This window comes from Phyllostomus discolor, chromosome 5, assembly GCF_004126475.2.
Source record: "Phyllostomus discolor isolate MPI-MPIP mPhyDis1 chromosome 5, mPhyDis1.pri.v3, whole genome shotgun sequence".
Taxonomy (NCBI): domain Eukaryota; kingdom Metazoa; phylum Chordata; class Mammalia; order Chiroptera; family Phyllostomidae; genus Phyllostomus; species Phyllostomus discolor.
Window position 1 is genome coordinate 78,397,387 of NC_040907.2, and position 14,731 is coordinate 78,412,117.

At 38.7% G+C, this 14,731-nt stretch overlaps 2 protein-coding genes and 1 pseudogene across 4 annotated transcripts in view; 2 read left to right on the forward strand and 1 right to left on the reverse strand.

Moving 5' to 3' along the window:
- The window catches only part of DEK (DEK proto-oncogene), a 30,296-nt gene extending 26,128 nt beyond the window's left edge, over positions 1-4,168 (forward strand). For both annotated transcript variants that reach the window (XM_028511777.2, XM_036026457.1), the window contains exons 10-11: positions 1,868-1,936; positions 2,631-4,168. In XM_028511777.2, coding sequence (XP_028367578.1) covers positions 1,868-1,936; positions 2,631-2,642 — 81 coding nt within the window. In that variant the 3' untranslated portion in view covers positions 2,643-4,168. The remainder of the gene's footprint in view (positions 1-1,867; positions 1,937-2,630) is intronic.
- Positions 4,169-4,538: 370 nt separating this feature from the next.
- The window catches only part of KDM1B (lysine demethylase 1B), a 55,147-nt gene continuing 44,954 nt past the window's right edge, over positions 4,539-14,731 (reverse strand). For both annotated transcript variants that reach the window (XM_028512079.2, XM_036026456.1), the window contains exons 18-22: positions 14,106-14,222; positions 13,294-13,419; positions 12,288-12,410; positions 10,316-10,468; positions 4,539-6,399 (exon numbers count right to left, since the gene is read on the reverse strand). In XM_028512079.2, coding sequence (XP_028367880.1) covers positions 6,316-6,399; positions 10,316-10,468; positions 12,288-12,410; positions 13,294-13,419; positions 14,106-14,222 — 603 coding nt within the window. In that variant the 3' untranslated portion in view covers positions 4,539-6,315. The remainder of the gene's footprint in view (positions 6,400-10,315; positions 10,469-12,287; positions 12,411-13,293; positions 13,420-14,105; positions 14,223-14,731) is intronic.
- Positions 9,350-10,107, forward strand: LOC114496148 (annotated as a pseudogene).

Sequence of the window (14,731 nt, forward strand, 5' to 3'; positions counted from 1 at the left end):
TACCCTAGCAATTCCATCTCTAAGTCTCTATCCTAAAGACATAGTCACATCTGCACAAGATGATTATGGTAATCTTTGGCATGTCAAATATTGAAAAATCAAAAGCACTTAAATGGCCTTCAATAGAGAAGTGGTTAAACTGGTAACCACATCCATATTTTTGGAATACTATGTAGCAGATCAAGAGAACATGCAAAAACCTTCCAGCTATTGTCAGAATTTTAAAATGAAATACCTTGATATATAAATATAGAAAAACTATATTGCTATTTATACATTTGTGTATAAGATCATTTTTTAAGGAAGGTCTAGAATAGTACACAGCAGACATAACTGGTTTCCTCAGAGGGAAGAGTGATGAGGGCAGAGTAAAGGGAAACTACTTCTGTCCCTTTGAATGGTCTTGTGAATACATTGCTGTGATTTTACAAAGGGATTATTCATAATATGGAGAGGTCAGGTGAAAAGGACTTGAAGGGTTTTTGGGGGCTTGGCAATTAGGAGATTATTGTTCACTTAAGAGCAATTTTAATGGATGGTAAATGAATAGTGAGGAAAGTAAATGAATTAAAGCTTCTATTTGAAGCATCATTCTTTAGAGGGGAAGTAGTATTTAGATAGTTGGGGGTGGATGTAACTTGGTAAAATATTTTTTAAGAAAGAGAAAGTACAAGCATGTGTTAAGCCAAGGGACAGTGCTGGGAAAGAAGCTGAAGATCCAGGAGAGTTAAGGGATGGCTCTCTGCAGAGGGAAAGGAAATGAGTTGATGAATCCAGGTTCAGATAAACTGGAGGGAAAGTTACATCAGAAAGCTGAACAAATGCATAATAATAGCTTCTTGGCTGAGAGACGGAATGTGTAACACTTGAGAAGGGATGAAAATGCCATAGATAGCAATTGTAAGGGAGGCTTTGACGTTGAATATTACAGACTTAAAAAGGGATCAGTTTTTCCAAAGTTGTTAAATTTTTCCACAGCAATCAACCATAGCAAAGTTGGTAGTTAGATGAGTTGAGGTTTGGAGTTTTGTAGAGAATGAACAAGGGGCAAACAATTAGTAATGTAAATAATTGACTATATTTGTAGGGATTGGCAAACTGCAGCTTGTGGGCCAAATCCATCATCTTACGGTTTCTTGTGTTGTAACACAGCCATACCCGTTCATTTAAGTATTGTCTATGGCAGCTTTCACGCTACAGTGGCATAATTGATGTGACAGAAAATGCGTCACTTGGAAAAGCCAAAACCATGTGCTACTCTGGTCCTTTAGAGAAAAGTGCTGACCTTGAACTATATATACCACAGGAGTGAAGTTGACAGGGTGCATATGGAGTCAGGACTAGAAGTTACTGAGAAGTAAAGCAGCAGGTATCAAGTTGATAAAAGAGGGAAATCTGGAATAAGATTTTAGGAGTAGAGGACTCCTGAGTCCTCTCAGTGATTTAGCTTTGGGGAGGGGATTGAGCAGTGAGTGAAGTATGAGGTACACCAGAGTTCAAGTTGAATTATAAGTAGTTGGCTGATAGAAGAAAGTAAGAGTGTCTCTAAAAAGTACCTGACAGATAACCTGCCAATAGAAAGAACTCAGTCCACTTAGTTAAGATCTGTCTAGATGTTTTCCTCACCCATGTTGTTCATTCAACTGATATTCCCAGTTTAAAACACTGAGAATGTTTGCATGCTAGTTTATTTTCTGCTCTATATACAGTATTATTACAACTACTCATTTGCAATGGAATTCTCTGAGTACTGTTAGAATATACATGCAGCTTTTGTATATAACATACATTTCTTTTTCTTATCCAAAATAGAGCATTGTTGAATTTTTTAATGTATTTCTAACATTGTTTTTCCTTTTCACTACAGGTATATGAAAATTACCCTGCTTATGATTTAACTGAAAGAAAAAGTTTCATAAAAACAACTGTGAAAGAGGTAAATACATCCACCATTCCTAAAAGTTTCTAACTTCAATAATTTTGGACATATGAGACAAAAATATATATTAAATACTGCATATTTTTCAGAATGTATGACTAGCCCTGGCCTGGTAGCTAGCTCATTTGGTTAGAGTGTTGTCCTGCTTCACCAAGGTGGTGGGTTCCATCCCTGGTCAGGGTACATACAAGAATCAAACAATGAATGCACAGAAAAATGAGGCAACCACTCAGTCTCTTTCTGCCTGTCCCCCTCCCCCCCTTCCTGCCCATCCTCCTCCAGTCCTCTAAAATCAGTAAATTTTAAAAATGATTAAAAATACATGACTGATATCACATCTGATCCACAAATTTCCTCAAAGTAGATGGGGAAAGATGTTTCTTTTCATTCCCATTTTAGAGCTTAAAAATAAAGCCTGCACATTAGTGACAACCTGACCTCAGGCAAAGAAGAGATGTGGGCTCAGTCTACTGAGCATGTCAGAGGCATTCACACAACTACTTGGGCACATGTTTCTGTCCACCAGTCAAAAGCAGGAGAAGAATCAACACAGCTATAGTTTATATTGATCTCAACTGATTCCCAAGGTCACAATAGTAAAATAAAGTTAAATGAAATAAGGTTTTAAAGTTGTGTATATCTAATACTATATGTGTGGGTATGGGAAAATAATGTTTCTCTTTCATTACAGCTAATTTCTTGAGATAGAGGACAGAGACAGATGACTTGTTCCATGGACTTAAAGATCTGATTTATACCATTATACCAGCAAAGAGAATGTATTTCCTTTTATAATTCTTGCAAGCATTGTGTTGATAGAGTTTTCTGATTTTTTTTGTCTTGAGTCTTACGTAAATTTGAGTTTGCCATTTTAAATTGCATTTCTGTGCAGTTTTTAGTTTAAAATTTTGCATGACAGTTATTGTTCCTTGCTTTTATAGTTGTATTTTGTACATTTTGGGTTTCTTCATATAAGATTCATAGATTCTTGAACTGTTGTAGTTTTCAGTGCAGTTAACATTAGCTTGTTTAGGACATGCTTTTAATTCAAGTAGAACAGAAACTATTATAACTGACATTTATACATGCAGAGACCAGTGCAGTATTTAGTATATGAAATATTTTGAATACAACACATCTGTCAGTGTAAAAATTCAGCGGCAGTGTATTCATCATATAAAGAATATACAACTTCAGTTGTCCAGATGACTAAATTGGAACTTGCTCCTGCATGTATATACGTGTCAATTTGTCAGCATGACAAAAGCAACAGATGTTATTTTTATATTTTCAAAAACAAATTTGTTGTATATAAATTTTTTTAAAATTTCTTTTGTGCAGATCAATTTTTAAACACACATAGGTATCTTTACAGTTGTAAATTGTGAAATGTCAGTGTTCAGCCAGATGGTATCACGGAGCAGGAAAAGTCAGAAATCAGAGAAGAAAACACTGAAGGAACAGATAATTGTCTGCTTTGCCTGGAAAGTGTCATCAGTTTGTAGTTTTAGTGTCGACTCTGCAACAGTGTCTATGGACGTATATTAAGGACAGCCCAAATTTCAGAACCTCAGAAATTTGGAAAAGAGTGGGATTAAGTACAAGAACATTAGGCTCATAATATATGACTGATTTTTATTAACTGCTTTTGCCCATATGAAATGCTGGTATTCACAGGAAACCTGGACCTTTATAATTATGACAGAAAGTACTCAGTGTTAATGCCCGAAGATAATGTGTAGGCAGTAGTGGGTTTCTCTGAAAAGTATTTCTCAAAAATGATAATAGGCTTGTTTTTAACATTAAAGAAATTTAATGTATTTGTGGAATTAGAGCTGTTGGGTTTTTTGGCTAATCAGGATTCTAGGTGATCAACATGCGGACCACCCCTGAATGAAACTAATTTGTTTTTTAAATTCTTACTTGGTTTATTAAGTAATCTTTGAATTTTAAAATAAAAGATGCTGCTTATGAGAGAATTAGGTCTTTGATAAACCAGTTGAGTGTTTAAAATAAATATCTTTGCATCATAGAACAGAAATAGTGAAAATATGTTGACTGTTAATAGGTATTTTCACAGTTTTGACTTGTTTCTTGATGAAGTTGTTAAAACATTAAAAAAGGTACACTTCATACAAATGAGTGGAATAAACTAAATGAGACCTAAGGATTTGCCTTTGATTTTAAATATTTAATTCTTATAAACTTTGTCAATAAAAATAATAAACAGTGCTTTTTGTCTCTTGCATTTCATGTCTTAACTGCTGTTTTTATAGCATTTCTCCTCTACATGAAGATTTCAGAACACGGGTTTTTAAATGGATTTAGCCCCATAGCCTATACAGAGCATTCTTCAGCGATAACTGACCACTTTCACTATTCTTGAATAAATACACTACAAAGAAATTGCCTAGGAAAACTAGAAGTGATTCACAAGATTAACAGTTATTTACTTTATGACCGTGTACTTGAAAGGAGATAAATAGTAATGCCTAAAATGTCTAAAGAGGGTTTGGAGGTGAATGCATTGAGTTGGTGAGTGTGAGTTTGCGATGAAGATGTTAACTATTTAGTAATATTACAATGCATACTGTATTTGAAAAACAAATCTAATTTTTATTAAGTAGTTTTACACAAGTAGCTGTTCACAATCTGCAGTTAAAACATTGTATATTCACAGCTGCTTAATTACAAAATCTTCAGAACAATGAAAAACATATTCAAAGAAACTCCAAAGAAAAGTACCATGGTTCCTTAAAGAACAAAACGTCAGGTGTAGACACTTGAGGTGAGAAATGAGGATTCTTTTTTAAACACACATCTACCGTACTTTATTAAGTAGGTTTTTCCTTTGTAACACAAGTGCCCAGAGACTAAAGTAATAATTTACTGGGAACCATTTCAAACGTACAATATTTTGCATCTATCACTTAACACATACTATTCTTTACATGTTTTAATACATAACACTTTAAAGCAGAATACTTCCCAAGTAGTACCGACAAGTCTCATCAGATAACTCAAATACCAACATTTCCCTGTTAACTCTGAAACTAATATACTATATTTTTCATTTGTATCATACTTTGACGGAGAGGGAAGTATGTCTTAAGTTCGCCACACATTCTTTGCATATGATACTTTGTATTTATAAGCTGACTAGATTTTTAAAATACCTAATATTTTGAAAAGTGGCTTTAACCCTCCCTTTTGAGTCCTTTTTTTTTTAAAGCAGACCAATACAACTCAAAAAATTATTCAAAGACTTTAAAACAAAAGCACTTAAGTTATCCATGTTTTTACCCATAAACTGAAATTTCTTGGCAAGATAAGCATCCTGAAGACCCTGAAACCAGTGTCTTTTAAATATTTTTTTGGTCATGAGTGAAAACATTTGCCATGTTCTCAGGCTTTTACAATATGGCTTATAAAATATAATATTTACCAAGAGATCACAGTTTTCCAGTGGACCTGCCTATGGAATATTGAAACAATATTGTGAAAACTTCCTATAGCTGAATCAGTTATTTTAAGAGGTTTTTATTGTGACAAGATATTTTTGCTAGTAGTTGCCAAAATTAAGGCTATTTAAAGTGTGCCATCCTCGCAGACTTGGCTCAAGGAAAAATAGCCCTTATAGTCTATGTCTAAAGTGTGAAGACCACACTCTACCCCATTTTCAATGGTACAAACCTGTACTGTTTAAGAATTGAAAATTTTGCTCTTTTGCCAATGAGTACACAGATCTAAAATGTCACAAAAGATACCTGAATTTAAATTTCTTTTGAATACCCAATAGAAAGTATAAAATAGTCTAGAAGCTTCATTTTTGCCTGAAGAGTTTGTCTCTATCCAAAAAGGAAAGATTTCTATCTAAATTTTAAGTAAAAGCTCAACATTGGAGCTATATAAAAATCTTAAGGCTCATTGGCAAAGACAGTGATAAACTGTCAGAAGAAAAATACATGGCTGTATGTTTGTTTGTTTTTTAAGGGATTTCTGCTTAATTGGCTTGATTTCTTAATGTGTGAAAACTGACCAGCCAAACAAAAAGTCAATTTGAAAGAGTTTCCAACCATTGAAGAATCATATCCAAGGTCTTAGCTTAAGGTTATATTCTGTCTTACTCTGAAATGCAGAAGATTTAGCACTAGACTTGTGGAAAATGCAATTAAATGTAAGTGCTTATAAAATGATTTTTAGGGCTAATGCTTTCAGAGTGGTAACATGGGTTTACATTATCAAACTACCTTGGAAACATTTCAATTTTGTTATCCAAAGAGGGTTTCATTGTTTGATTTTATGAAAGTGAGGTTTTGTGTTTCAAACTTTCTCACTTGGAGTACCAATGAAAGCTGGGTCCAGGCAAATTCTATTTAAAATGCTGCAATCTTGCTTGCTTCTCGAACACCGCTCAAATATGCCCCTGTAACAGTTTGTGGAAAATGTCTGTTTGTTGCCTGTAAAAAATAATTACATAATATGAGATCATGTATAAGGAATTCATGTGGTATGAAAGGTGATACAAGCTTACACTTCTGATCCTCCTAATGAAAACTAGTGCCACTCCTATGTGCTCATGCTAATAGTACTCACCCATCTTAGCATTTGACCTTTTCTGGTTATCTTCCATGGTTTGCCAAATACATTCATTCTACAGTTTATTCAGCACTCCTGTAAAGTACTGTTTGGCATTCATAAGATACCTAAATGTGCAAGGTACTGGAATTACACACAATGACTAAGTCTAGGGCCTCTCGGACAAGTAATCAAGCTGTTCAATCAGCAATAAATGAAACAAAAAGTGAATCACAGTTCATCTGCAACTGTGCTAGATGGGTGGAACAAAAGGATAGAGCTGAGGTACTCAAAGGGCAGACTAGCTCAGCAGGAAGGGAAAAGCCAAAAGGTTGAGGGCCATCAATGGGCCAACCTCACTTTCAAGAGGTTGTAGTGGGAACAGTAGGCACACCCAGAAAGACGAAAATAGGCTTGGGATGTGACTATGGGAAAGAGCAGCTGGAATGGAGTGAGCAGGTCATAGAAAAGGATAAACAAAATTCCATGTGAGCTGCTTTAGGTTCTATGTCACGGCTGAGGTGGAATGGAGGCGACATGGATCCTAGATATGACAAAAACTTCAATAAAATCAGGTCAGCAGGAATACAATTATAGTAGGAGAGAGGGACACTGATAGAAACCGCAAAAAAGTGGGTTTTATAAGAAAGTAACAACTAGCAAAGCAGAAGAGGTTCTACACTCTGTTCATGACCTAGGGCACAGCAGCCTAATACAGCCATCTCTTGGAAGCAGTTGACAGCTGTTGCCCAGCATGCTGCCATCATGCTCTGTTCCTACCAAGCTGGCTCTCCATAGGCCAAGGAGTAATCAAAGATTGCTGGGTTTTCATTATTTCCTTTCTACAAGATTATTTAGTTACTTTTAGGAAGAGTGAGAGAGAGAGAAAAATATCGATCTGTGATCGGTTGCCTCTTGCATGACCCCAGCCAGCGATCTGACCCGCAACGCAGGCATGTGCCTCACCTGGGTCTCAAAAAGGCAACCTTTCAGTTCACAGGCCAGCACTCAAACCACTGAGCCACACCAGCCAGGGTGCTCCTTTTTCAATGATTGACTTTTATGATCATTTAAAAATTAAGAGAAAAAAGTAAAAACATTAACTCTTTAGAGAAAGCTAGGAGACCCTGGTAATCCCAAACTATAATGTACAATTTATGAAATAGGCTTGGGATGTGACTATGGGAAAGAGACTATGAAAGACTGCTGAGAATTCACTTTACCCTGCTCAATTTGGGGAATAGGGCAGGACGGGGTGATAACAAAAGCAAGCCTCAAAGAATCCTTAAAAATACCAGCAACTGGGGACATCAGGAACCATGAAGGCAGAGACTGGGTATGGGTGAAAATGCAATTAAAGACTAAATAAAGAACATTTTGGTTCCTCACTAGGATTTCCACTCCCACCCACTATACCACTCCAGGGGATCTGAGGGAGAGCGTACAGGTGCGGTGCCAAACAAAACGGGGGTTAACTAACACCTTCATAAATAAGAAAGGCCTCTGGCTTCCAGAATGCCAGGAACTGATCTTTCACCATGCAAATGACAGAAACTACATGTTCCCACAGAAAAGAGCTATAGATACTGATCTGCGGATTTGACCACCAGTTGGTGAGCTTACCAGAGCTTTCAGCTGGCTCTTTAAAAATGACTCACTCAAAAAAATTAAAAATAAAGATGCATAACTCAAATCTGAGCAGTCAAGGACTGGTTATTTGGACATGTAAGAGGCACAGGCTAAAGGAGATAAAAATAGGAACTCTGAGGAGTCATGCAAGAAACAATTATAAAGCAAGAAGAGGAAGCTACCAAAAAGATAAACTGAGAATAAAGTGCTCAAAAAGTAAAAGCCAACGTTTCAAGTGTAAAGTTTGGAAAATCTCCCCACCACAAAACTAGAATAAAAAGGTGAATAATAGCAAAGAAAATAAACTTAGATAATGTAAGAATTCCAATATATGTAATAGGTGATCAGAAAAAAATGAAAAGTAAAACCTAGGGCTGAAGGACATGAGTTTCTAGATGTAAGAAATAAAAAAAAAATGGCATAGAATGGATTGGAAATCAAAACAGCAGAACAATCCTCAACAGAAGCAAACTAAGAAGGCTACTTTGCACCCATTAGGATGGCTGTTATCAAAAACAGTGTTGCTGAGAATGTACAGAAATTTGAATCTTGTGCCCTGTTGGTGGAAATGTAAAAACAGTTGCTATGGAAAACAGTGTAGTAGTTCCTCGAAAATTTAAAAATAGGATGAGTATACGATCCGGCAATGCCTCTTCTAGGTAAATACCCAAAAGAAGTAAAAGGTTCTTGAAGAGATAACTGCACACCCATGTTCACAGCAGCATTGTTCACAATAGCCAAAAGGTGGAAGCAACCCAAAATGTGATGTATACATATAATGGAATATTATTTTGTCTTAAAAAGGAAGGGCTTTCTGACACATGCTACAATACAGATGAAACTTGAGGACATTATACTAAGTGAAATAAACCAGTCACAAAAGGACAAATACTGAATGATTCCACTTACACAATGATGTACCTAGAAAAATCCATAGAGATGAAACGTGGTGGCTGCCAGTGGCTAGGGGCGGAGGAGGGTTGTTCAATGGGAACCCAGTTTCAGTTTTGCAGGATAAAAAAGTCCTGGAGAAGGACAGTGGTGATGGCTGTACAACAATGCGAATGTATTTCATGTCACTTAACTGTATTAGTTAAGGTGGTAAGTTTTGTTATGTGTAGTTTATCACAATTTAAAAAATAAGTATTAAGAAAAGAGGAATCTAAAAAATAAAACTCCCAATCCCGGAAAGGTAAGGAGGAGATGTTCCCAGGAGGAGAGCTCTGCAGGGCCCAAGAGATGAACCAGTGCAGACGGGAGCAGGACGAGGACACCAGAAAGCTGTGTGAGAGTGGAAGGAACGCCTGGGCTCAACAGTGAGCAACCTTTACCTAGCCACATCACAGAAACACTGCTACCAGCCTCATTGTGAAAGAACTGTGTCACGAAGAGACTAAATGGGCTACATCTTTAACCTAAAAGGAAGTCAGTAGATAATGTATGACTTGTTAAATCAGGAGACAATATAAATGTTTTAAAAATGAAGTAGTCCTTCAGTGCAGATGGAAGATAGCATCTGCTACTCGATTCATCCAGAGGCTACGGAACTGGGCCCCTGGGCAAGACTTGCAGGCGAAGCTGCAGTTGCGTTACCAGGTTCGCCGACTGAACTCGGCCTCCTCCCAGACTCCCTGTGGGCCCCTGCCACAAGCTCTCCAACAATTAATACTGCACCCGTGATGGCCGCCGGGAAGCCACACCACCCGCGGTCATCATGTCCTCACAGAAGGCCCTGGAGTCAGGAAAGCCAGCAGAGCGCTCAGCTGTGGCAGCCCCTGAGAAGGCAGTGACACCAGCTCCTCCCCTACAGAGGTGGGAGCTGTCCCAAGACCAGCCTTACCTGTGACACTGCTCTGGACCACCTGGCTGTGCCCTCAGAGCCACCTGAGTGCTTCTCCTCCATGTCTTCCCCCCCAGGAGAATGTGACCTAACTTAGGACAAATATATCGTGCTCTCCAGTTTGAAAAAAAGGAAATTCCAGAAGGAACATCAGAAAAGTTAAAAATGGTTGCTCTGGGAGTGTGAGGAAGATGTTGAGAGAACATCTGCTGTTTGTTGTCAAAAGATTTGAAAGTATCTGACATTGTTTTAAAACTCTGGACACATCACTGTAATTAAAAGACAGTAATCAAAACAAAAATAATTGGGTTCAGGATCATGATACACACCTCACCAGCAAAGAAGATGGTTCCTTGTATTTCTTCAGCAAGGATATCATAGGCTTCGCCGCTCCCACCTGTCCTCACAAAACTGTATGCCATCTGGATCCAGGGGTCTGCGCTCCACCGGGTGACAAAATACTTTGTGGGATCTGGGACTTCCTATATCAAGTTGGAGGAACCACAAAACAGGATCAAGAGGGGACTCAGATATCGTGCAATCCCAAGTATAAATGTGCAGTCCTCACTCCCACTAGAAACTGAGTTCTTTCTCGTAGTATTCTGAAATAGCCATTCTCAGCACGTTCCTCTGCCCCCCTTATGACTCTACCCTGTATCTGCTCATCCTTCTCTGCCTCCTGTCCCAGCTCTGCAACCTCCCTTGACACGTGCCTCCTCACTTTACAGTTTACCCTACTGCCAGACACACCTTCCTGCCACCTACATGGGGCCCTCACTACCAGCTAAGAGTTAGGGCATTCTATTTCCCATAGCCCAGCCTGTGCCAGAGAGATGGAGGGAAAAGGATCTCTGGGCCAGAGCAGGGAAGGGAAGGCTGGAGTTCTCGGACCTCAAGGTGAAATTCTCAACAGGCTTCTCCAGAAAATAGATATCTAAAGATATATTTCACACTCCCTAAATTTCAAACCATTTTGTAGCCTAGTCTCTGACAAGCACACCATGAAAATTATTTCTATAGAAGGAAATTATTTCTATAGAAAGAACCATGTCCTCAGTTCTAAATAACTAATTTGAAAACAAATTTTAGGACAAAAAACCTAAAACTAGGGATGATAGATATAATTACATCACACAAAATAAGCAATGCCCCCCTGATGTCTCTCTTTCTCTCTGTAACTTTTTAGTTATTTCACTTCTTTCAACTTCTGTTTCTTTATTTGAAAATGATATAAGCCATGCCATTTATAATTCTGCAGAGACTGTGACATTTAGTAAATTGGCAAATAAAAAGTACCTTAAGCTCCTTGGAGAAAATACAGAAAAGAGACTAGCTTCTATGTGAAGTATGAGAAAATTCTGGAAAATGTCTCTTTAAAAGGAAATTTGTTACTAAAGCCTGCTAGACTTTAGATAAATACAGAGTCTGTGGGAAATTTTGTACATCCTTAGGAAAGAAAAGAGGGTATGCATGATCTCAGGAAAAAGGGAAGGAAAATAAGAGTGTAAAAGGAGGGATGGGGTACTGGTATGGGCTATATTAGTGTCCTCCCTAAAATCTACATGTTGAAGCCTTAATCCTCGCTACTTTATAATATGACTGTGTTTGAGAAAGAGCCTTTGATGAGGTAATTAAGTTAAAATGGGATTGTGAGGGTAGGCCTTAATCCAGTATGACTGGTAATCTTATAAGAAAAGGAGATGAGACCCTGGCTGGTGTGGCTCAGTGGACTGAGTGCCGGCCTGCGAACCAAAGGGTCACCAGTTTGATTCTCAGTCAGGGCGCAACACAGGGTTGCGGGCCAGGTCCTGGGTAGGGGGTGTGCGAGAGGCAACCACACATTGACAACCCTCCCCTTCCTCTTTCCCTCCCTTCCCCTCTCTCTAAAAATAAATAAAACCTTCAAAAAAAAAGAAAGAAAGGACATGAGGACACAGACAACACAGAGGGGCGACCACGTGAGGACGCAGCCAGAAGGCAGCCATCTGTAACCTAAGGAGAGAGGCCTCAAAGAACTTAAATCTGCCAACAAACACCTTGATCTTGGACTTTTAGCCTCCAGAATGGTCAGAAAATAAACTTCCATTGTTTAAACCAGCCAGGCTGTGGTATTTTTGTTATGGCAGCCCTAGCAAACTAATTCAGGAACTTAGGTGAACAGTAGATATTGAAAGAAAGATTAATGTGGCCTACTGCCTTGATTCTTTTCACTCTTGGTAATGACGGCTTGCTGTGGGCTCCACCACACTCTGAAGAGCACACCAAGGCAGGCATGTCCTCCTTTCAAAGAGGGTGTCTGACCTGCTCCTTGAACAGCTCCCGGAGTGTGGTCATGCACTGCTGCAGCACCTGCTTGTCCTCCAGGTTCCTAAGGGAGGCCACCGCCTCCCCAGCGATCACCGACATCAACACACTGTGTTTTTTCTGGACACGCAGAAGAGAAAAGCAGTTTACACTTTTTGCTTTGGTACAAAAGTCTCTAAATGCATGGTTCCAAAGAGATAACCTCAATCTCAAAAATTAAATTTCATTATTTCCTATTGTCCCCTATCCGTTCAAACACCAGTCCATTTTCCTCATACTCATTATTCATCTGTACATTTTTTTATTGTTCCATGTTGAAAAAACTCAGGAAGCAGTGTAAATATTAAATTCAGAGTTTCCTTGGCTTTTCCCTTATAAGAACTTCTTTCAGAAGAAATGGAACAAGGTTGAGAAGGGAAGTCTATGGATGAAATAATGGAAAGAACTTTCTCAAATGGTAAAGAAATTTTGCTCTAGGTTCCTAAGTGAAACTTTTTAAGATGTTTCTTGGAAAGGAGACAAAAAAAGAACTGGGATTCTTTTACATGATGTCAGCATTACCATAGCTTTTAAGTCACAGGCATGCCCCCAGTCTTCATTCCCCACCAATCACATCTACCAACACAGATCTGCCCTTCCCAGGCCAATCACATCCCACCCTGCATAGCACCACTGAGGACCCTTGGAGAGGACTCTTCAGGAACCCCTGGTTGCTGTGCTGTTGTGGATTCATCCTAAGAGGAACTCCCTTATCAGCCTGAAAGTTCCCACAAGTGACTAATTTATTTCTCAGGGAGCAACATTAGTACTTCGAGAAAGTATGGCAGATACTGGTGCTCCTATGCTATAGAAAGATGTCCTAGTCCAAGTATCCTTCTAGAATATAAACATATATCTAGAGTGTCCACAATGTCCCTTAGTTTCTGAGCTTGACATGTAAAAAGTTACCACACCAAATTTTAAACTGCAATAAGTTCAAACCACATTTCACCAATGACTTTACCTGGGGATCCATGTCATAGAATACAGCAAAAAGCCCTCGCTTGCTGGCACTAGGAGGAACATGCCCAAAAAAGTCTGCTCCTTGAACTTTATTGTCCCAAAATCTATAAGGAAATTGCAAGGCAATCTGGAAAGTAAGTGAAAGATGGTTAAGAATTTCTTGAATCAAAAGTACAGCAATCTCCAAGTAGCAACCTACAGGTCTTAACTAAAACTGTTTTTAAAAAGCCAAAAAAAGAAACAAACCCCTCACTACCCCCTTTCCATTTTCCCACCTCCTTTCTTCTCTCCATAAGCATCTGACCTTTTATGTCTCTCAGTCCCGTACTCCCACCAGCAACCTCTAAGCTAATCTGAAAATGCAACACATTCTGAGATATGGTATTTGAAGCTTATGTCCGTAAGATAAACTCTGACTCCTTATAGGTTTGCCAGTATCTACTGCAGCACTGGCAGAGTCCGCTGAAAGGGATATTAAAGGCAGAGGAGGTAAAACATTCTCCTCATTGGGGCCAATTAGTAGAGGTAGAGATGGAAAGCAGAAAAGAATTAATATACCAAGTTCAAATTCTGAGTAAGACTTATCTTCCTAAACTTAAAATTTATAAACCTCAGCCAGCTCTCTTCCTTGTGTTTCCATAATATTCTTTTGTATTCTGCAGGAACAATTATTCAAATGAAAAGGAAATCTTCGCATTTTATTTGGATTCAAAAGTTGCCGACTACTTCTCAGTATCAGGAACTTCTCAGCAAAGGAACCCCTGTCATCTGACATCAATCTCCGTAGTTCTGGGGCTTAAGTAATCTAGTCACCTTTTCAATGATCCCTGCACCTAAGCTGTTGATGGCCTTCATCTTCTTGTCTGACAGTGGTGGATTAAACTGAATGGCACCTTTCTGCAGCAAGGCCAGTGGTACAGTGACTAATACCTGTGGAAAATAATTAACAGTTAGCACACAAGCAGCAACTGAACCTAATACCACAACAACTCAGTGCGTGCATCTCCAGGAAAATCTCAGTGAAGAACACTGCTCCCTACTGCCAGTCAGGAGACAGTTTTGTTCTCTTCCTAAGAACAAGGGCGGCGTGTGCAGCTGTGCAGACTGTTTACTGCATGGGGTGCCTGGCAGGGCAGAAGCGGCTTCTACAGGGAGGAACTTACAGAAAGGTCTTGATGATTTACAATAATCCCAGATTAAGAAGAGTCAACAGGTCCCAATCCTGAAAAGCAGTGCTATAGGAAGAATGTACCGAAATGTGGAGTCAGGAGAACCAGACTTGTTCATTCCTGACACTTTATAATGTGTGGTCAAGGTAATATCTGCCCTAATAACCTCAAAGGATTGGGGTAATGCTTAAAACAAAAGCCCTTACAATATACATCAATCTGGTTCATAAATGGTAAAGCGTATTACAAGCACTAGGAATTAAGACAATT